The sequence below is a fragment of the Lutra lutra genome, chromosome 3, assembly GCF_902655055.1.
Source record: "Lutra lutra chromosome 3, mLutLut1.2, whole genome shotgun sequence".
In the NCBI taxonomy this organism is placed as follows: Eukaryota; Metazoa; Chordata; class Mammalia; order Carnivora; family Mustelidae; genus Lutra; species Lutra lutra.
Window position 1 is genome coordinate 67,186,720 of NC_062280.1, and position 24,081 is coordinate 67,210,800.

The 24,081-nt window shown below is 35.0% G+C and overlaps 1 protein-coding gene across 6 annotated transcripts in view; it reads left to right on the top strand.

The window, feature by feature from the left end:
- Positions 1-24,081, top strand: part of UBR3 (ubiquitin protein ligase E3 component n-recognin 3) — a 241,949-nt gene that overhangs the window by 57,596 nt on the left and 160,272 nt on the right. For all 6 annotated transcript variants that reach the window (XM_047722104.1, XM_047722105.1, XM_047722108.1 and 3 more), the window contains exons 7-11: positions 2,795-2,925; positions 4,277-4,505; positions 11,120-11,299; positions 11,867-12,000; positions 18,329-18,415. In XM_047722104.1, the coding sequence (XP_047578060.1) occupies positions 2,795-2,925; positions 4,277-4,505; positions 11,120-11,299; positions 11,867-12,000; positions 18,329-18,415 (761 nt within the window). The remainder of the gene's footprint in view (positions 1-2,794; positions 2,926-4,276; positions 4,506-11,119; positions 11,300-11,866; positions 12,001-18,328; positions 18,416-24,081) is intronic.

Here is a 24,081-nt window from a genome sequence, read left to right on the forward strand (position 1 = left end):
TATATATATATATATATAAAATAATTATGGTAGCTCCAGGCTTTCATTTGGCAAATGCAGACTTGCAGAGTCATAACTGAGTTCTCAGGTTAATACTACAAGTTTTTTTAATTTTGTAAATATTTTTAGAAACACTTATCTTTGAGATTTAATTTATTTTTTTGGTAGTCTAAAATTTTCAATCATATTAGTGCTAAATGAATTGTAAGAATTAAACTGACATCAGTAATATGCTCTGGGTTATATTCAAAATTAGAATATAATTTTGTCCACCTGATTCACTTGGGCCCTAATTTTATTTTTTTGGCTTTGACACTGTCAGTGTGTGCCTTTGAATATATATTACCTCATTTTTTTCAAGATTTATTTATTTCTATTTTTAAAATCATTGTTGTATCCTGGGAATGATCTAGTTCAGGAGGAAGAAATTTCTGTTTTATAAGTAGAAAATTCCGAGATTTAGAAAATAAAGAATAAATAGTTTCCACTGGGATGTATAGTATAATTATATTTATATATATATATTTTTGAAGATTTTTATTTGTTTATTTGACAGACAGGGATCACAAGTAGGCAGAGCAGCAGGCAGAGAGAGAGAGAGAGAGGGAAGCAGGCTACCTGCTGAGCAGAGAGCCTGATGTGGGGCTTGATCCCAGGACCCTGGGATCATGACCTGAGCTGAAGACAGAGGCTTTAACCCACCGAGCCACCCAGGCGCTATTTTTATATATATATATATATTTTTATCGCTATTAAATATTGCTTATACCAAAGGCAAACTGAAAGGGGTTTAGGAAATTGGGATATAACTTTTGCCTCTCTGTAGTTAAATTCGTAGTATCTCCAGAATAATGGAGATTCTAAAGATTATTCTAAAAATAATGGGTTATTAATTATTAACAGAAAAATTGGGTTAAAGTTATGTCTAATAAGTATTTATACAAGCCTGTTAAAATCAGAATGTTTTAGGGGCACCTGGGTGGCTCAGTGGGTTAAAGCCTCTGCCTTCGGCTCAGGTCACGATCCCAGGGTCCTGGGATTGATCCCCACATCGGGCTCTCTGCTCAGCAGGGAGCCTGCTTCCTCCTCTCTCTCTGCCAGCCTCTCTGCCTACTTGTGATCTCTGTCTGTCAAATAAATAAGATCTTTAAAAAAAAATCAGAATGTTATAAAGAAGAATCAAGAGAGATATGGCATGCTTATTGATGGCCTGCTTATTGTTACATTTTTTAAAAAAAGATTTTATTTATTTTAGAGAGAGAGTGTGTGAGTGCAAGAAGGGGAAGGAGCAGAGGGAGAGGGACAAGCACACCCTGCGCTGAGTGTAGAGCCAAATGTAGGGCTAAATCTCAGGACCCTGACATGATGACTTGAGTCGAAATCAAGAGTTGGATGCTTGACTGAGCCACTCAGGTGCCCTTATTGTGACATTTTTAGACCCATGACCTGAGGAGATGTGGTGTGACCACATTACTCAATAATAGGAGAACTGTGAGACTGAGGTAGGGTAGGGTTAATTGAAAAAATGCTTCAGGGTTACTCTATAAGATAACTTGAACTATAATTCAATTTAGGGCTATACATGGGTATTTTGTCGTATGTGATATTATTTTTTAGAATCCTTTGTTTAACTCTAGTCCTTGTGAAAGCATTATCACTGAACCAATCCATTCACAGTTGACACTTGCTGTATCCTCTAAAATGTCCTTTTAATGGACCTGATAATCCAGAGCAGTAGCCCAAGCCCAAGATCATTTGCTCCAACAAAGATGAAGTCAGAATTTTGTAGTTCTTTTTTAGGGAAAGACACTAAGGTGAGAGAAAGAAATAGCCAAAGTATTAAAAATATTCAGTTCATTATATACCTGTTGAGACCTTTCTGTTGACTCAGTGTGACAAGGTTGCAGAGATTAGTAGGAGACAGAGTAGTCCTCAAGGAATAGCTTAGAAATTGGCTGTGTAGTAATTTTATCCCTTTTTGAATCCTTGTATTTAAAAGGGGCATCCATTTTCTGTTTCCCTATGCATAAAGAAGGGCATCTTGAGTCCAGAGCAAGTAAGAATGTATAACATTCTTTATAATTTTCCTGGTACATTCTTTTTTTTTTTTTTTTTAAAGATTTTATTTATTTGTCAGAGAGAGAGAGGGAGAGAGAGCGAGCACAGGCAGACAGAATGGCAGGCAGAGGCAGAGGGAGAAGCAGGCTCCCTGATGAGCAAGGAGCCCGATGTGGGACTCGATCCCAGGACGCTGGGATCATGACCTGAGCCGAAGGCAGCTGCTTAACCAACTGAGCCACCCAGGTGTCCCTCTGGAGAACAATTTTAAAGAAATAAATTATTGAATCCTATAACAATTTCCCCCCTTTTCTCTAAAAGCTAAAAATGAAAAGATTCAATAATTTTGGGCTTTATGGCTTTAATATTTTGTTTTTAGCTTAAAATTATTATTACTATTAATATTAGCATAAATACCATAAATATTGTTCTTGTAGGATAATTATTTTAAATCTTAGAAATTTTAGATAAAGGCTTATGTTAAGGGCAAATAATTATTTTTTTAGTAACTGCTTCCTATTTAAATATAAGGATTAAGTATTTTATTGTTTACCATGGAAATTGTAGAAACCTGGATTGATCATGTCAGTATTATTGAATTATTGAAAGGGTGTCCTTAATTTGTAGATACACTCAAGTGTTTAAAGTTAATGGTTATTAATTATAGTAAGGTTTAAATGAGATGAGCAGCTTAAATCATTAGTTTTAAATCATAAGTTTTCTTTTTTTTATGTAGATCAATCTATAATGGATGTTTTGAAACATAAAAGTTTTCTAGAAGAACTGTTGTTTTGGACTATAAAGTATGAATTCCCTCAGAAGATGGTAACTTTCTTACTCAACATGCTTCCAGATCAAGAGTATAAGGTATCTATGTTTTTTCCCGTCTTTTCTGAACTTTGCTCCTCTTTCTTTGCCTTTTCATCATGAAATTTTTTGGTTTGTTTTTAAGCTGTGTCTTATTTTATTGTAGCTTTGAGGACTGAGATAAAACTAATAAAAAGCATTAGCTTATTTTGTTGTCAAAATAGGTTTTGCACAAAAAGCACAGGATCATAGATCTGAGGCAAAGCACTTTACAAAGCAGTATTCCTAAGAGTAGTCTGTCTGCATGGAACTTGGTCTAAAGAGAATGCTGAGGGACAAACAAAAAATAATTGCACAAGTAAATATGTAGTCAATTAAATTGTGGTAGGTTCTCCAAGGGAGAGTTACAAAGTGCTATGAGAATGTTTAAGGGGTCAGCTGAATTTAGATTGTGGGATTATAGGGGCTTCTGGCTGGTTCAGTTGGTAGAGCTTGCTATTCTCGATCTTGGGGTGATGAGTTCAAGACCCATGTTACGTGTAGAGATTACTTAAAAAAAAAAGTGGATTGTGAGGTTAGGTTTGAGAAAATCACAGGGTTAGTTGCTGCTGGCCATAACCATTAAAGACAGAACAGTTATTGACCTATATACACACGTAGATAGGTGAAGACTGTAGTTCCAGAGGGTCTAGACTCTCACTTATGAGCATCATGTGATTTTGGCAAAGTGACACAGCCTAGTGTATGAAAAGAAAATAAATTATGCTTTCCTTCTTCTTCCTTTTTTTTGGCTGTAGTTCTCCTTATGGTTTATATAATAAAGCCTCTTTAGGAGTTACACTCTAATGAATAATGGCATTGTTTTATGTCTTTATACCTGGTTAAGAAAAGAAGAAGTGGTGTGTATGGTACATAGAGAGAGTATTTATTTACTCAGATAGTGGTCAGTTTTCCAGTCAAATAGGAGAAGACATTTCTTTTGGAGCTAATCACATTGATTCTCTTGATTTTAATTATATTAAATCCTCTGGTATGGTTTTAAGCTGAGACTTTAGATTTTGTTGTTAAAGTAGATAGCACAGAACAAAGATACCTACTTCGACATTAGTGAATTGATATATTTGTAACCAAAGTGAAAATTGGCATTTTTAAATCATGATACTTATAATTGTTCTAAAACTTTAATAATTTAAAATGTCTATTAAAATTTTTTTAACCATCCAAGTATTTTGCTAATGTTTCAGACAAAAGAATGTGACTACCATCATCATTGAAATAACTTTTAAAATTTCTGTGGGTGTCATCATAAGCTAATAATAGCTCTAAAATGTTAATATAATATATTGGAAAATGCGTTATAAAACTCAAAGTTAAACTAATATGTTTTTTCTTCCTATTTAAAAATTTACAGGTTGCTTTCACAAAAACGTTTGTTCAGCATTATGCTTTCATTATGAAAACACTGAAGAAAAGTCATGAGTCAGACACAATGTCTAACAGAATTGTGCATATTAGTGTTCAGTTATTCAGCAATGAAGAGTTAGCCAGACAGGTAACAGAAGAATGTCAGCTGCTGGATATTATGGTCACTGTGCTATTATACATGATGGAAAGTTGCCTTATTAAAAGTGAGCTACAAGGTAAACTCAGAATTATTTCACTAGTTTTATTATTGGTATACTTTGTGTAACTAGTCTTAAAAACCTCCTTACATGCTTAAAATAGCTTTAAAAATATTATGAAGTAATACATCTTTGTTAAAGAATTTTTTGAAAATTTTCATCAAAATTTAAAGACAAACTTTATTATTTTTAAGGCAAACTTTAAAATTACCTTTAGCTTTGTTATTCACAAATAGCTGTTAACAGTTTTGGATAGTTCTTTTCTGTCTTTTTGTATGATACGAGTATATTTACAGATTCAAATAATACTTTAAAAATATGCTGCTATATTGCATGTGTTGAAACATGTTTTTTAATGGTTGCAGGTGTTAATGTCATATGGCTTTACCATAATTTAACCATTTCTTTATTAGTCATGTACCTATTTTTTTATTATAAATTTTTATTATTTGCCTTAGACATTTTTATATGCCTATAGTTTTAAATTTAAAAGTTGAAATAAATCTTTCCTTTTTTTTCTTTTCCCTTAGAGAGGTCTTTAGTTTTTTTCTTTTGTGCCCACTATATGATTGATACTCCTCAAACTACTATAATATTTCTAGGATCTCCTCCCATTCTCATTTCACTGTGGTCTTTCATCTTAACTTTACCTCCCTGTAATAATTTGTTTTGAGTATTTGCTGTGTACAGGGCACTGTATTAATACCATTCATATGTTGTCTCAGTTAAGTTTCTGAACAGTTCTCTGAGATTGGTATTATTATTATTATCCATATTATTCCCACTTTAAAGATGAGAAAGTTGAGGCTTAGAGAAGTTAACGCATTTACCATAGGTTAGACAGCTAGTAAATGACAGAGCCAAGGTCTTTTTATCTCCTGATGTCTACCCTTAACCATGACACAAGGCAGGTCCACATTGATAGTACTGTGTCTTACAAGTTGGCACATGGGGCTAAACTTTAACAACATACCTGAGATTAAATCTTAGGACCTTTCCATTGTCTTTGGAGGAGAGATCTTATAGTTGAGACTTGCTTTGTTTCACTGTTACCTCCTTTTGCATATCAGCTACTATTTTCTCTCTGTTTTCATGTCATCCATTCTCAAGTGATACCATAACCTGAAAATTGGTGTATGCTCAGTGCGGTATGCAGTGCTTATATATGCTAATGATAGCTAGCTAAAATGATAGCTATCAGCTTTTGAGCACTCACTATGTGCTATGCTCTTTCCTCAGTACTCTGTATGATGTCATTTAACTGTGAAGTAGATACTGTTTTTTTCCATTTTATAAGTGAGGGAACTGTGGCTTAGGGAGTTGAAGTCAATGATCTATGATTTTGTAGCTGTAAATAGTAAGGCTAGTTGTCTGAATTAAACCTGTACTCCTGCCCACTATGTAAGTCTGTCTTCCTGTTGTAGGTATAATGGGAGCATAATACATTATTTACATTAAGCAATATATCTCTTCACTTTTTTAAAGGAAAATTTAAAAGGTGCTTTGTATTATAGCTCTTCTATTTTCAGATAAGATGACCCTTTCTTTTGAAGATTAAGCTACATATATTACATGTATTGCTTGTTCTTTTTTGAAATGGTATCTATTATAATTCATTTGTATCAATGATATTCTTATATATCGAAATATATATTTAGAGAAAGACTTTCCCCTAAAAGAGTATTTTTAATTTATAAACTAGAAAACTTTAATTTTAAAAATTGTTTTGAAATTTTAAAGATATTATTTGTTTGAGAGAGAAAGAGAGGTGGGGCAGGACAGAGGGAGAGAGTGTCTTTAGTGGACTCCATACTGAGTATAGAGCCCAACGCCAGGCTCTATCTCATGACCTTGAGATCATGACCTAAGCTGAAATCAAGAGTCAGATACTTAACTGACTGCACCACCCAGACCCCGCTAAACTAGAAAACTTTTTAAAGTTAGAAGTATCTGCTCTTTTGGAAAGCATCTGGAGTTCTTTTTTCTTGACTAAATGGTTTAGCTGTGCTTATTAGTTACATATTGTTTGTACTTGATCTTTAAGGAAGAATGTTTGAGAAGATGTGTTTCATTCTCATATTTTTTCTGTAGCCAGATTTCTTGAAAGAGTTTGTTTGTTTCCTTGCTTTTTAGTCACTCAGTAACTGACTTCAGTCTAGTGTCCACTTCCACCATTTTGTTGCTCTCTCTGAAATTGTTTGTGACTCCACTGGTCACATGTTCTATTTTTCCCTGAATGGCTCCAAGCAATGCTATTGTTCTGACATAGTTATTCATACAATCCCCTTTACTCTCAAAAGTGTCCCATTTTATACAGTAAATTATGGGATCACCCTTTTCATGACATACGTGATGGGGAAGGAAACCTGTGGCCACTCTTCGGACCTTATCTTTACTGATTTTCAGCAGCGTTTCACACTGTTGATTGTCTGTTCTTTCTGTGGCCCAAAGCTCTTTTCTGCTTCTCCTGTTGATGTTGGTATTTTTTTGGCATTTTGTCCTGGTATTTTTGCTCTTCTCACTTTTCCCATATTTTCTAAAATCATACTGCAAAGTCTTATTTTTGCCTTCTGTATGTACTTGCCTTCTAATGCAGTTAGTCTATTCTGAAAATTCTTACACAAATTGAATTTTCTGGAAGCTAAGTAGCTGGTGGTAGCATTGCTAAGATCTTTAAGTATAAATGTATTTCTTCTAGCAGTAAATTACATTATTTCTAAGCCAAGGTCTAAAATGGTTTTTAGCTCCCATGGTGTTTTAGTCCTCTTTTAAAAGTAGCATTATGTTTCATGATACATATTTACTGGCTTTCTAAAAGCACCATAAACTTTCCTGTTTTTACATCAAAAGTATTAGAATAGGCTTTAAATATTTTGAACTACCTATAACTAGCTACAGATATTATAGTAGGATCTCTATACTTTGTTTTTTTAATAAATCTATCTAGCGTTTGCAGAAATTTTCATTAGACAGTATTTGAAAATTTTGTCTATACTATTAGTAAACATAGAAGCTGATACAATGAGAATTCAATGAGAATTATTCAATGTACAATGAATACAATTATTCATTGTATTCAATGAGAATACAATGAGAAATGGTACCACTGTCAACCACCTATGCAGCTGCCCAACTTAAAAACCTGGGGGTCTTTTTTGACTTCTTCATGCTCCTTGTAGATTTAATAAACATCATCAAGTCTGCATTTGAACCTTCTAAACATCTTTAAATAGGTGTTCTTTTCATCTTTACATCTTTACATGGGCACAGCAATAGCTAAAGATTAAAAGGAAAAAACCTCTAGTAGTAAGCGATCACTACCTTACACTTTTACCTTGTTATATTTTCTTCTGTACCGTATTACTTTGTGATTCTAAATATAGCTATTCATATCGCTGAAATTTTACAATTTGTCTTATGAAACAAACTGTATAAAATGGAAACTTAAAACCATATGTTGCAGGGATGCCTGGGTGGCTCAGTTGGTTAAGCATCCGACTCTTGATTTCAGCTCAGGTCGTGATTTCAGCTCAGGTCGTGATTTCAGGGTCATGAGATTGAGCCCCGTGGTGGGCTCTGCACTGGGTATGGAACCTGCTTAAGATTCTCTTTCTCTCTCCCTCTGCCCCTCTCCCCCACACTCTCGTACACACTCTCTCTCACAAAAAAAAAAAAAAACTAAAAAAAAAAACACCAAAAAAACTCCCAAAAAACCCAAACCCACCCCCAAACCCATATGTTGCATAGCCATAGGAATGTCTATAGATGTACTAATTCCAGATTGTTCTGTCCTGCATATTAAACTGTTTATTGAGCTGTATTCTTTGAATGTCTGCAAGTACTTCAAACACACAATGTCCACACCAAAAATTCCTTCTTATCGCTCCATCAAGCTTGCTTCTTTTCCATTATTGTGTGTGTGAGTGTGTATATATGTATGCATATATGAGTACACAAGTGTGTGTTTTGGTACCACTGTCAACCACCTATGCAGCTGCCCAACTTAAAAACCTGGGGGTCTTTTTTGACTTTTTCATGCTCCTTGTAGATTTAATAAACATCATCAAGTCTGCATTTGAACCTTCTAAACATCTTTAAATAGGTGTTCTTTTCATCTTTACATCTTCATGCCACCACCATAGTTCAAGCCATTGACATCTCTAGGCCTCATACCACTAGCCATCATCACCTTCCTTTGGTCACTTTCCACACTACACTTTTGATCATGTCCCTGTCTCTCAACCCTACCCCCCAGTGGCTTGCCATCCTCTTCACATGAACTCCAAACTCCTGGAGCTGATTTTTAAGGCCCTCTGGCTTCATTTGTGCCACCTATCCCCTGCATTCTTTGTCCCAAAGATTGCATCCTTTTTTTATATTGCTTCCTCTATCTACAACACCATTTCCTCTCCCATCCCTGGTTTATTTGGCTGATCCTAATTCCTCCTTCATTCTGTAGATCTTAGTTTAGACATCACTTCCTAAGTTAGAGTCTTTTCCTGAATTGTAGACTAGCTGTATTTATTCTTATGACTTCTTGTACTTTGCCTATGATAGCCGTATCACACTGTCTTACATTAATCTCAGTGGAGAGACTATATAAGTTTTGACTTTTTACCACTTTAGTCTCAGAACTTAAAAGAATACCTGGCCCTCAGTAAGCACTGAATAAATATTTGTTGATGAGTGAATCTCAGTTGGGGAAAAATAGAAGTCCTAGTCACTTTATTTTACCAAAAGTTCCAAGGTGTTTTTCATAAGAACAGTAGTATTTACAGCAGTGCCTGGAAAATAGTCATTTTGATTTATTTTATTCTGCTTATTCATCTTCTGGTTTCAATTAAGTAGAACAGTGATTTTCAGTGTTTAAAAAATTTCAAATTCCATCATCACTGAGCACTGTCCCATTAACATCAACTGCCCACCAACTCATGGTGGCAGCACTTGTCAGTCAGAGATGGCTTTCTAACTCAGGTGTACATGGTTTGTAGAAGCCCCACTTCTTCATTCAGTTACACTCTCTCTCCTATTGAGAGGCACTAAAAGAGTGCATACTTAACTTTGTGGGTCCTGTTCTTACATACTATTAAATTTAAGAGTTAGGTAAAATAATTTCCTGGACTGAAACCTAAATTTAATGTATGGAAAATAAGAAGTACAGTAGAAGCCTCTTCACTGATTTTATTTTTATTTTTAAAAATATTTTAGACTTCTAAAAAAGATACTGTTTGTGAGAGAGTGAGCTCTTGTGCTCAAGAGAGAGAGTCCACACCAGTGGGGGGGAGGGGTGAAAGGAGAGGGAGAAGCAGACACCCCACTGAGCGGGGGCTCCATCCCAGGGCAAAACCCTGAGATCAGGGCCTGAGACGAAGGCCAATGCTTAACCCACTGAGCTACCCAGTGCCCCCACTGATGAGTTTCACAAGTAGATGGTTAGTTGAAAAAGTTGGTTAAAGTGAGTTATCATTAAAAAAATTATACATGTATTAAACAGTGCATTTTAACTTAAAATACAGAGATGCTTGTTCATTCTCTAATCTGTTAATTTTGGGCAAAGCATTTTTAAGTTTTGGTTTCCGTGTCTGGAGTTCTCCCTCATCTCTTCTGTAAGGCATCATCTGTGATTTCCAGTTTCAGTTTCTTTGGAGTTAAAACAAAAAACCTGTATAAAGCAATCTGAGTGCAAAAATTCTAGGTTTTTATGATTTTTCTCTAAGATTTTTTAGCATTTTCTTAGACACTTTTATTGTCTCTCAAAAGCTTATCATCCAGTTTTTGTCATACCTGTCTTTATATTTCATCAGTTTATGTACTTTTAATTTAAAATTTATAATGAAAAGAACAGTTAGCATGAACAGAAACAAAAATGGACTCTGGATAAGCATATATCTTGGCTTATGTACTAGGGAGCAGGTTACTAGCTTTGTGCATTCTGTATATTATGGGTATTAGTATGTTTTACATTAGGAATGGGGGCTCATTTGTCCAGTGAATTAGTTAATTTGGACTAGATTAAGAGAGCTAATGCATATATGCTGTAGCTTCTAATAGTAAAGATTTGTACATACCTAATCTTTCCCCACCCACAATAATGTAATTAAACTTTGAGGATTTTTTTTAAAAGGCTGAAGTTTATTTATATGTGTATCTTTCATTTTTGGAATACTGTACTTGCTAAAAAGTTACATTTACATATTTTTTGAGTAGAAGAAAGCAATTATACATCACATATAGATTTGTTTGGTAAGATGGAATGAGATTAATCTAGGGATAAAATATTTGATTGATTAGAACTAAAGATACTGCATTATGTTGTTAAAATTAGGAAAATAATAAGGTTTTATGAATATATAGCTAGCTCAGTATCATGTAATATGTTAGATATGTGGTCATAATTATTTTAATGATGTGCTTAGTGTTATGTTAATGTTTCATTTAATTTCCTTAAGATATGTGTCTTTCCCTCATTTTATAGATGGGGAAATTGATTCAGAGTCTAAGTAACACACCATATGTCTGGCTGGAGTTTGAATTGAGATATCCCTGATTCTAATGTATATAATGTGTATTGTTGGTAAAGTTTTTGTTTTTTTAAAACTTATTTATTACTGGGCTGTGTATGTCTGTTTTAGATGAAGAAAATAGTTTACATGTGGTAGTGAACTGTGGAGAAGCATTACTGAAGAATAACACTTATTGGCCTCTTGTCAGTGATTTTATTAATATCCTTTCTCATCAAAGTGTGGCTAAGAGATTTTTGGAGGACCATGGTTTGTTAGTTACATGGATGAACTTTGTATCTTTCTTTCAAGGTATGAATTTTACTTTTTTGTCAATTTTTTTAGTTTACAAAATGCCTAATGCAAGACGATCTAATATACTGATTAAAAGATAAAAGCACATCATTCAGGTTACATGTGAACTATCTCATTTTAATTAATATTTGTAAGTACTTTAATCAGTTGTTCATGAAAATATATCAGAGTTCTGAAAAATACCAAATTATTAAAAAGGAAAAAGGAGTGTAAATCCTACACTTTAAATCATTAATCTAGATATTTCTGATTTATCCTTCAAGAAAGATTTATAAGACTTTCATAAAATTTCAAATAGTGTCAATTAAAATAGTTTTGACTTTCTTATTTAACATACTCAATTTAAAGAGACAATTCACAAAGTGTTTCTAAGAAAACCTAGTTTGTAAAAACTTCTAAAAGGACTATTTTACTTCAAATTATTTATTTATTTCTCTACATATCGTGTCATTTATGCCATTTGTGTGCACTGAGTGTTTGGTACTAGGAAGTATTTTACTTGATTTTTAATATGAATACTTGCTTCTATTTGGCAAGGTTTATATCTGCTTTAATTTTTGCAAGGTATGAACTTAAACAAGCGAGAACTAAATGAGCATGTGGAATTTGAGTCTCAGACCTACTATGCTGCCTTTGCTGCTGAACTTGAGGCCTGTGCACAGCCAATGTGGGGGCTCTTATCCCATTGTAAAGTTAGGGTATGTTGGAAATATTTTTGTTAATTTCTGTCTTTACCTTTAAAAGAGCGATTTAAGAAAAAGATTTGTGAAAACATTGATTTGTTTACTCATATATATTAATGGGCAATGTTTAATTGTGAATTCAGCTCTGTGAACACTGACCTGAGACATTAACTACTATTCTTTGGCAAGTTGGAGTTCATTATATTGTCAGATCCTTGCAGCCTTTCCTTACTGTGAATAGTCTTTGGAGCTTTAGAAGTCTCCACATTTATCTTTATTGCTTCATTTTATCCATTATCAGTTAGTTATCTGTTGCTTCTTTTCTTTAAGGAGTGAGAATAGTTCTTAATAACGTTTACATTTTTAAGATTCCAAGCACAAAATTAGTATGCATTTTATACAACTTCCAGTTGTCTACCAAAGGAATCTTAAGAGTAGCATAGCAGCAACATTAATTCTTGTAATTGGATAAGAAAATGATCATTTGTAATTGGATATACTTGTGTCTTTGTATACAAATATATATTTTACTTCTGCATTTTTAAAGTAGTGGTTTAATGGATCTCCAGAGTCCTTGGATGATCCAGAAAAATGGAATTTCCTGACCCTACTAAACTAAGAACTTGACTGAGCTTTTGCTCTATGGATCTCATGAAGACCAACTGGCAGCGTGTATCCATAAGCATGCTGGACCAGATTTTATAGTGGAAATGTTTTGAAGTCTTGGATTCTTATCTTGGGTCTGCCTTTTTCTATTTATATTGCTTGGTCAACTCACTTAAAACTATTTGACAGTCTCCTACTTTCTCCTTGTTTTTAAGAAAGCAAAACAAAAGAAAACGGAAACAGGACACTGAAGCCTGCCCTTCATAGGGTTATTATGAGGCCCTCCTCCATATGTTCTTTAAATATATGAGTCCCTTTAATCAGATTTATATTTTCTCTCAGGACTTCAGCTCTTCTCCAAATGCATGTGACTTACAACTTTGTTAGTCTAGCCGGGTTCAGATTTCCAGCAGCTCTGGTTATTCATGTAGATCTCATAATAGGTAGATGGATTTTCTCAAGCCACTAACTAACTTATTAAATTCATTGGCCCATACTGTATCCTTTATGTCATTTAATGGTGTCTGAAAATATAGTTAACTAATATAGAAACTTTCTGTCCTTGCTGTGCCAGTTTTATTCAACCTGTTATTGGATACCATGAAATTTCTCTTCTCCAGAAATCCTCCCTACCACTTCTTTCCTGTCTTTTAATTTATTTCCTTATATTTTAAAAATCTGGGTTGTTAAGATAATTTAACTGGCTTTCCTGCCTCTAAATTCTTCTTACTCTGATCTGTCCCAGTACTGAAATTATCTTTCTAAGCTCTGTGCATCTTTCTCCTTTGCTTAAAGAATCATTAAAATTCTTATCAGTCTACAGGGTAACATCTGTGTTTCCTATAGAGATATTTAAGATCCTCCATCATTTGCCCTTAACTTGTCTCTCTCTCTCTTTTTTTTAAAAGATTTTATTTATTTATCTGACAGGCAGAGATCACAAGTAGGCAGAGAGGCAGGCAGAGAGAGAGGAAGGGAAGCAGGCTCCCTGTTGAGCAGAGAGCTCGATGTGGGGTTCGATGTAGAGCTTGATCCCAGGACCCTGGGATCATGACCTGAGGTGAAGACAGAGGCTTTAACCCACTGAGCCACCCAGGCGCCCCTTAACTTGTCTCTTATAATTCATCTTCCATGTATACCCCTCTGTCTTTCTGCATGTCGTCACTGGATTGAATACCATTTTTCAACATGTGGTATCCCTCTTTTGGTACCTGTGCATTTGTTCAAACTAATCCCTTTTTGGCTATGGTCTCTCATTCTTTCTGCTTATTCTTAGATGAGAATCATTTTGGAAGCCTTTTTTTAGTTTAATTTTTTAATTTTTAATTTTTTAATTTTTTTCAGTGTTCTAAGAAGCTTTAAGAATACATGTGCCTAACCCCCATTTTCAGAGATTTTGATTTATTTGAGTGCAGAAGGACCTTGGCAGTGATTCTAACCAGAGTAAAGAACCACTAGTGTTAGCTCTATAAAAATGCTATTCAGCTGATATGTAATCTGCTCATTAAATTCTTTCAGTCAGGTTTATGATTCTAGTTTCAGTGCTTTCACAGTACTTTGTTTAATTTCCACTGTAGCATTTATCAAAACAAAATAAAACAAAACAAAACAAAACCCTGTTATATAATATGAGGTTCATTTGTTCATTCACTAAAAAAAAATTTTGTTCAATGCTGTTCTTATGCCAGACACTATCTAGACATTATGTAGATGCTTAGGTTTTGGTGTTAAGCCAGATAGACATGGTCCTTATTTTCATGGGGCAGTCTGATGGGGGAGATAGATGTTATGTAGGTAAACACACAGATTCATTTTGTAAGTGCTCTATAGGAGAATAACAGTTTGCTCTGAGAGTAATGAGTGTGGGGGCTGATTTGTCTTGTGCTCAAAAGAGAAGTCAGGACTAAGGTTATAAATTTTAGACCCTTGGTAACGTAAATGGTATTTATCACCAGGGGTGTGGGATGAGATCAAGTAGGGAGAGAAGTGAACCCTGAAGAAAGAACTAACACTGCAACATCAGAGATAAGGGTGTGGAGAAAACCTAGAGGAGCACAGTATCCTATAAGCCAACAAAAGACAGTGATGGATCAGGGAGGTTGATATGATGTTAATAGGAAAAGATCAGTATTTTAGGAGGATTATTCTGGCAGTTGTGTTTAAGATGAATTTGGATTATGAAGTTGAGTTTATGTTTATCTCTGATAATGAACTCATTGTTTCTGGGCAGTAGTTTAATTTTTAGCTTTGAAGGCCAGGATTGCAGTGTGTTATGGTTCCCTTAACCTAAGAAGTGAAGAGAATTGAGAAAGCAACCCCATTTAAGAGAATCTGAGAGAGCAGTTTCTCAGTTAAGGGAGTATTTAGTTCCTAATTAAGACATTCTCTTGATGAGCCCCCACATTCTGCCAGACATTGTTCTTCACACTTTGTATTATATTCTTAATCTAGTCTTCATTGTATCTCTTATAAAGTAGATAGTATCATCTCTTTCCTGCAGAAGTTAAATAACTTGCCCACTTTCACACAGCTGTTAAGTAGAAGCTGAGTTTGAAAACAAATCCGTCTGATTTCAGCTCTTTCCCATTTTGCTGTAATTGTCTGTTAAAAGCAAGATTGTCTAGAGCTTTTTAGTAATACTGTTGTTGGGTTTTAGAAATGTAAGCTAGAAGAAAGACTATTAAAGTAAAACAGCTGTTTTGTTGTTTCTATTCTCTAATTAAAAGATATAAAACTAAAGGATTAACAATAAAAAGAACTTCACCTGGTAGCTTACTTTCTTTGTATGATTGCTCTAAATGCTGTTTGGTTCTTGAAAATGTTAAGAGCTAGTTAAACAACTAATACTATATTGATAACAGATTGGATAAAGGGATGGGACATTTCCAGAATCCTACGAATTTTTGCTTTCCTAACAAAACAAATAAGCTGTAAAATCTCCATCTAGTGGCAGCTTTAGGTAACTGTGGCCCTGACCCTTTGGAGCTCGTAACTGCTTTCCACACATAGTGCTAGACTATGACACGGAGCATTTTACAAACATTACTTAATTTGCTTCCTTCACAGTACTAGGAGGTAGATAGTATTATGTCCATTTATGTCCATTTTTACATATGCATAAACAGACTGAAAAGGTTATAAAATTAGTAATGTGCACACTGCATTTTTTTGGATGGGCGTGTTAGTGGTGGGAGATGGGAGAAAGATGATCTGGACATGATTATTAAGTATACTATATTTAGGAATGGAATTAACTGGTCACCTTTTTTTTTTTTTAAAGATTTTATTTATTTATTTGACAGACAGAGATCACAAGTAGGCAGAGAGGCAGGCAGAGAGAGAGAGGGGAGGAAGCAGGCTCCCTGCAGAGCAGAGAGCCCGATGTGGGGCTCGATCCCAGGACCCTGGGATCATGACTTGAGTTGAAGGCAGAGGCTTTAACCCACTGAGCCACCCAGGCACCCCAACTGGTCACCTTTTTAAAGGCTCTTGATACATGCTTTTCAAATTTTTCTACAGGAGGGTCATATCAGTTTGTATTTGTACCGAAAGGGTATTATGTTACCCTTTGCCCAAACTCTTGATAAGACGGGAGAACATTTGGTTTTAAATGTTTCTTTACCTGTGACTTAACTGCCACTTTAGTTTGGTTATGACACATTATTTATGGTAACTTAAAAGTGCCATTAAATTTTTTTTCAGTAAGAAATTAGGAAACATAATGTATAAAATAATATTTTTTAAAGATAAATTTCATGGGCGCCTGGGTGGCTCAGTGGGTTAAGCCGCTGCCTTCGGCTCAGGTCATGATCTCAGGGTCCTGGGATCGAGCCCCACATCGGGCTCTCTGCTCAGCGGGGAGCCTGCTTTCCTCTCGCTCTCTCTCTGCCTGCCTCTCTACCTACTTGTGATCTCTGTCTGTCAAATAAATAAATAAAATCTTTAAAAAAAAAAAAAAAAAAAGATAAATTTCATATAGTATAGATTAAAACAGGGTGAGACTGTTGGCAAGGAAACTAGATAAGTGATATTTGGTCTGGATGGTAGTGGACATAAGATGGACCTGCATGATAATATATGTATAGAATAATGAATAAGACAGGAGACTGAGCAGGATGAAGGAGAAGGCAGCAATGGGAAACTTAGCTTTCTTTAAAGCACAGAATAATTATATATATATAAAGATTTTAACCTACTTGACTTTGATGTGATCTGCACTTTTATTATACATCAAGGCCAAAGTGTCTTCTTTTAAAAACTTTTTTTTTTATAGATTTCAAATTTATACAACCTAAAATTCTATATTTTAACCATCTTAAAGTATTAGTTCAGTCATATGGTATATTCACAAAGCTGTACAGCTGGTACCACAAATTCCCCACTAATCACCCATCTCCTAAAGAAACCTTATACTTCCCAGTCTCAGTCTGCTCTTATTCCCTGGAAACTGCTTTCTCCCAGCTGTGTCTATGAATTTGCCTAATCTAGATATTTCATATAAGTGGAATCATACATTATATAGCCATTTTCTTCTTTCACTTAGCATAATGTTTTTATGGTTCAACTCTGTTATGTTGTGTGTCATTTCTTTTTAAAGCTGAATAGTAATCCATTGCATAGATGTACCACATTCTACTTGTCCATTCATGGGTTAATGCCATTTTTTAGTTACTGTGGATAATGCTGCTGTGAACATTAGCATGTAAGTTTTTGTGTGAACAAATACTTTTAATTCTCTTGGGTATATGAGAGTAGACTTGTTTGGTCATATGGTAACTCTGTGTTTAACTTCACAGTGGCTGTACCATTTTATATTTCCTCTGGCAATGTGTGAGGGTTCCAGTTTCTCCACATCTTGTCAACACTTTTTATTTTGCATTTTAAAAAAATAGAGCCTTCCTAATAGGTGTGAAGTGATGGCTTATTGTGGCTTTGATTTGCACTTTCCTAATGACTGATCATGTTGAACATCTCTTCATGTGCTTATTAGCCATTTGTAGATCTTCTTTGGAGAAATGTCTATTCAGATCTTTTGCCCATTATTATTATTTTTTTTAAAGAGAGGCTATCATGATTTATTTTGCCATTTAACTTAATAGTTTCCTATTTCAGTGGCTCAATTTCTCCATAAAACATTCTAATTTTCTTTCATAGTACTTTTGAGTGGCACACACTTATCTTTTCTTTTTAGCAAGCTAAGATATTCACAGGCTGCTCATAGTACTTAAAGGTTCTCTGCTCCTTTGTTGGTCTGTTTGTTTTTTTTTATTGTGGCAAATATGTAAAATGCACAGTTTCATCATTTTTAGATGTACAGTTCATTGACATTAAGTACATTCTCTGTGTTGTGCAACCATAACCACCATTCATCTCTAAGATGTTTTCATCATCCCCAAAGATGCTGTACTCATTAAACAGTTAATATTAAGAAACTTATAATATTTTTGAAATCTCTTTGAATAGAGCTTGATATGCATCACCTAAAACTATTTCAGCTTTGATCCGTTTCCAAGAATAAATTATATAAAACATAACATGCTGTGTTTTTTAATTTTCCTAATTGTCTCTGGTTGTTACTATTAGTTTGTGAAACGATTTCTTAAAATGGCAAATGTGGTCTTTTGATTTTATATATATTATGTTACCATTATATATAATTTTCATGTATTACATATAATTTGAAGTTGAAAACATACATATTTATATAATGTAAAATTTGTATAACTTATTATTTTAGGAAACTCAAGAGTATACTCGAAATGTTGTTAGATACTGCCTTGAAGCTCTTCAAGACTGGTTTGATGCTATTAACTTTGTAGATGAGGTATGTATATTTTTGACATATGTAAAGGCACTTAAGAAAAGTGTTATATCTCATTTAACTGAAAATAATGAATATCTTTTCATGGGATAAGGCAAAGAAGTTAGGATGAGGATATTACCATTAAGTTTAAAAAAGGAGAGGTGGAAGATCAGTTCTTTGACATTTATGAGATTCTGAAGTGTACTAATCATATTTGCTTATAATTCCTTTATCTGTTATGAAGGGTATATGTCTCCATATTTCTCAGGAGTAAAGATTAGTTTCATTTAGAGGGATTTAAAGTGACAGTGCAAATGTTGATAGGATAGGAGAGTTTAATGGAAAGGGTGTTACATCTTCATTAATTGGTTAGTGTTCTGTGGGCTTGAACAAAGGTGATTGTTATTAATAATGAGCTGAGAAGAGTTGGCACAGAACATACTGTATGAATTAAACAAGGGCTTGCTTGTAAATAGCCCAAGTTTTCTCCCAGAAACCCCTTTTATTCCTTTTATAAAGTGGGTTCACAGTATGCCATATGCATAAGGAGGGCCGTGTTTCAGACCACTCCAACTCCCCCATCTCATTTCTGAATCCTGGGCAGATGGAACTCCTGCTGTCTGTCTGTCTCTCTCTCTCTTTTTTTTTTTTTTTTGTGGGTGGGGAATTTTTTTCTTTTTCTTCACCTTTCTTAAAAATTTTTTTTGGATACAATCACAAACTTACTGAAAATTTGGAAGTGAAGTACAAAGAACTTTGTTTTCTTGAACCATTTGACTTGATGCCCATTACTCTCAAATACTTCACTGTGTACTTCCTACAAGCAAGGGCTTTGTCTTATACAACCAGATACAATTATAAAAATTAGGAAGTTAACGTTAATATATAATTACTGTCCAATCCTTAGAATTCCTTCATGTTTTATAAATTGTACATTGTTGTCCTTTATATCAAAATCATCCTAGTCGGAATCCCATGTTGCATTTAGTCATCATGTCTCCAGTCTCCTTCTGGGACAGTTTCTTATTTTGAAGAGTACAGCTAGCTCAGTTATGCTATAGAACACCCCTCAGTCTGGGTGTGTCCCATGATTAGATTCAGATTATGCCTCCATACTTTCAACCTGTTTTACTCCTTTACCCTCTCTAGGATTAGTCACTCAACTGGAACTTCTCTCATTCCAGCTCTCATTTGTATTTGAAACTTAGGAGGTATTGTTGAAATGGAGCATCACTAAGACAATGCTTTGAGGAAGGGGAAAACACCATTACTCAGAGGGTTGCACACATGAAATTAATTGTTGAGCTCAGGGGTGGAGTTAAGGACAGTTAGAATCATGTATGGTATATAGAGCAGCTGAACTCAAGGAAATAGTAGATTTGTTTTTCACACAGAAATATTTTAGGAATTTATTGAATGTTGGAAATAATTTAAAGAGATTTTTAATAGAAGAGAAAATAAGCATAGAACTTAAGGAATCACACAGTATGGTTTGTTTTTTAAGGTATTTTCAAAGTTTTTTGTTACTTAAAGTGCTTTGGCATATTTGTTCCTCAAAACAACCCTTTGAAGTAGAGAAGGTATTATTCCCCCCCCCCACCTTTTTGTAGATGTACAATGGAGATGCAAAGATATTAAATGACTTGCCTATAGTTGCATAGCAAATTACTGGTAGTTCTGAGTCTAGAGCCCACATCTCTTAATTCCTTGTCTGGTAGTATTTCTTTTTCTTTCTTTCTTTCTTTCTTTTTTTTTTTTTTTTTTTTTAAGATTTTATTTATTTGAGAAAAGGAGGGAGAGAGAAGGAGAGAACAGGGGGTGGGGAAGAGCAGAGGGAGAGGGATAAGCAGACTCCCCACTGAGTGCAGAGTCCTATGCAGGGCTCAGTCTGTGGCCCCTGAGATCACAACCCGAGCTGAAATCAAGAGTTAGACGCTCAACCATCTGAGCCACCCAGGTGCCCCTTGTCTGGTAGCATTTCAGTGCTGTTGGCTATTTTCAGTGGAAAGAGCTATAAAGTCAAGCAGACCCAAGTATAAATTGTGGCTCTGCCACAAACCAACTAGCTATATGATCTTAGTTTTTCTTTTTTAAGATTTTATTTTTATTTATTTATTTGAGAGAGAGAGTGTGTGCACACACATGAGTGGCGGGGGAGGGAGAGAGAGAAACCTAAGCAGACTCCCCGCTGAGTGTGGAGCCCAACCTGGAGCCCAATCCTATGACCTGGAGATCATGACCCCAGCCTAAACAGAGAGTTGGACATGTAACTGACTAAGCCACCCAGGTGCCCTTTAAACAGGTTTTTAAAAGTTATTTTATTTTAAACTTTTTTTTAGCATTGCTGAATCCATCTCATCTGTTTATTTGAAGATAATATTATTAGCTAATGAGGATTGAATATGAGACTGGTTACATTTGTGATAAATATTTCTTTTACCATCCTTGTGAGTGAATATCAGAAGTTATTGGGGTAGTCTAGCACAGATTAAATAAATCTTTTGAACTGAATTAACACAAATCAAACAGTGATATTAGAAACAAGGGATAGAATAAATTTCCCAGTAAGGCAGGCCATTTAAGAATCCTCAAATACATGAATATTCTGTAGGGCAATGATTATGAATATGTGGCAGGGTAGTTTGATTGGAGTTCTTTGACAAGAGGGAAGTAGAATACTTATTTAATGTTAGGTACTTATTAAAGTAGAATATATTGAATGTTTGCTGTTTAAAAAACACTGGAGATAGGTGCTGAAACAGTCTCTAATTTAAGGAAATGGGAGACAGGTAAATGGTTAACATGATTCCAGTGCTCCTGTAAAGTTGTGACCAGGTACTATGGGGGAGAATAGAGTGTAGTATCTGATTTAGCTTAAGGGATTTAGGAAATGTTTCCTAGAGGAAATGTCATTTGAGCCAAGTCTTAAGGATATGTTAATCCATTGGGAGAAGGAATGTGTAGTATTTGAGGCAGAGAGAACAGCATAGAGGCACAAAAGGTTGGTGAGTTAGGGATACTACCTGTGGTGCTTGAGTTTATGTGACAGGAGATGAGGCTGGAGATGTAAGCTGTCTTCTCAAGGGTTAGAAGATTATCAGGGGGTTAGAACTATAGGGAACCATTAAAAGATTGTGAATGGAGGAGGTACAAGATTTAATTAATGTTTTGGGAAGATCACCTCCTAGAACATATGGAGGTTTATATAGCTTAAGGTATTTTTGAATGCAAGGAAAAAACATTCTTGAGGCAGCTTAATTTAGGGGAGGCCTAATTTCTTGTGAGTACAAAGTGGGTATCTCAGGGATCTTATGGCAGCCTCAGGTTTTGAGGAACTGAGTAGAAAGCTGAACAGGAGCTCCTGTCTTTGGCCTTTGCTTTGCCCTATTTTTTTTTCCCCCTCTGTATATTGGCTTTCTGTGCTTCTTTGCCTATGTGATGAAATGTTACCTTCCGGAAGTTGCTTAATGTTACAATTTCAAACATACTTCAAGGATTCTGAGGATGTCTCTGAATCCAACATCCACTTTTTTTTTTAAATAAAAATTTAAAAGATTTATTTATTTGAGAGAGAAAGAGCGAGTGAGCGCATGAGCTGGGGGAGAGGCAGAGGAAGAGCAGGAGGGAGAGAGAATCCTCAAGCAGACTCCCTACTAAGCAGGAGCCTGACACGGGGCTTGGTCTCACAACCCTGAGATCATGACCTGGGCCGAAATCAAGAGTCGGTTGCTTAATGAACTGAGCTATCCAGATGCCCCCCAACGTGAAGTTTTTAAGAGAAAAACATTTCTTATTGTTCAGGTTGTGTGAGATATCTTCTGCCCCGATTCCAATTAGATATGGCTATTATAAACTTGACTGTCAGGCTCCATTCTGTCTGTGTGTTTGGGAGATGGAGTAGGGAGAGATGTTCTGAAAAGATGGGGAGAGTTGTGAGCTTGGCAGATAGCACAAAGGTGTGTCACGGAGAGTAAGAATAGAAAGCAGGAGGTGTCACTGAAATCTAGGCACTAAATGTTGAGGGCTGAGCTAAGGTTAGGGGCAGTGTGGGAACAGGGAAGGAAGTAGATTAAGAGATATTTGGAAAAGCTAATAAACACGATTTGGTGCCTCATCAGATGGTGGAGACTTGTTAGAGGGAAAGAATCTACATTTCAGATTTGAATTACTGGGGAACTGGGAAGAAACATTGAGGAGGATTGCATTTTAGGACAAAGATGCTGAGTTTAGTTTGGACCCGAAGTATTTGTGGTTTGCATAGACTATTAAGTGATGATGTTCAGTAGACACTGGAATGTAAGGTTTGGAATTTAGGAGCGAGACTTCTGCTGAGATTTGGGAGTCATCTTGGTCGAGTTGGCAGTCCAAGCTGTGAATCTGGATAAAGTCACCTAGGAGAGGAGTAGAAAGCTGAGAATGATGTCTGACGACCGCCATTTTATATGGAAGCAGTGGAAGAAGAGTTTAGCAAGTGGCTAATCTGTCACATTAAAAAAGAAGGGATTATGGAATATAATGCTGCAGAAGAGTATGAACTTCAGAAATACTAAAGCCTTGAAAGACAAGACAAGGTCCATGACTTTGTAGGTAATAGTACTATGTGTTGGGTACTATGTTAAAGATAATCCTCACAGCTGTCCTGCTGCTTATTATTTCTGTTCTACAGGCCAGTCATTTTGGCATGGAGAGTTTAAGTTACTTGCTCACAGCTTATAGCTGGAGGTGGCAGAGTCAGGGTTTGAACTCATGCAAATCTAGCTTTTAAGAGTCTGCTCTTAACCACTGTCCTTAATACCTTCAGAGGAAATTGAGGGAGATTCTGATTTAGCTAGTTAGTATAGAATATGTTACTCAGGTGATTATAGTAATGTGGGAGCAAACTTATTTTTAGTTGTAAAATAAGCGTAACATAAAATTTACCATCAGGCATTTTTAAGTGTATTTTTAAGTGTAAGTAGTGTTAAGTATATTCACATTGTTCTGGAGCCAATCTCCAGAATTTTTCATATTTCAAGACTGTAACTCCTCATTTTCCTTTCCTTTCCAGCCCCTGACAATTATCATTATGTTTTCTGTGTATGATTTTGACTATTCTATGTACTTCATATAAGTGGAATCATACAGTATGTCTTTTTGTGACTGACATTTCACTTAGCATAATGTCCTTAAGTTTCTTACATGTTGTTGCATTTATCAGACATTCTCTCCTTTTTATGGAAGGCAAACTTTTATTTATTAGAACAAATTTCTATAGCTCTTTATTCACACGTTGAGGGGGACGTTAATTATATTTGTTTTGAAAAAAAAAGAAAACTAAGGGATGGTGACATATTGCAACTCTTTATAACTTTTTAATAACTTTATACCAATATTACATCAGCATAATTGAATGTTCTGGATAAGGTTTTTTTTTTAAATTTTATCCAGAAAATATTTGCAAAAGCATTTAAAAACAAACAATACCTTTTTCATTTTTAATTTTTCTTATTTGTTTAAGGAGGACAGTTGTTATATAGTTTTGTTCTATAGTGATAGAATGATCCATGGGATTTGTAGACTTAAAATACAATTTTTATAATATTTACAAGAATGTCAGAGTTCCTTGATACATACGGTACTAAGCTTTCTCAAGGAGGGTGTGTGTTCAGTGCCAGTGTGGGGAGCAACTTATCCAGCTTGTGAACATA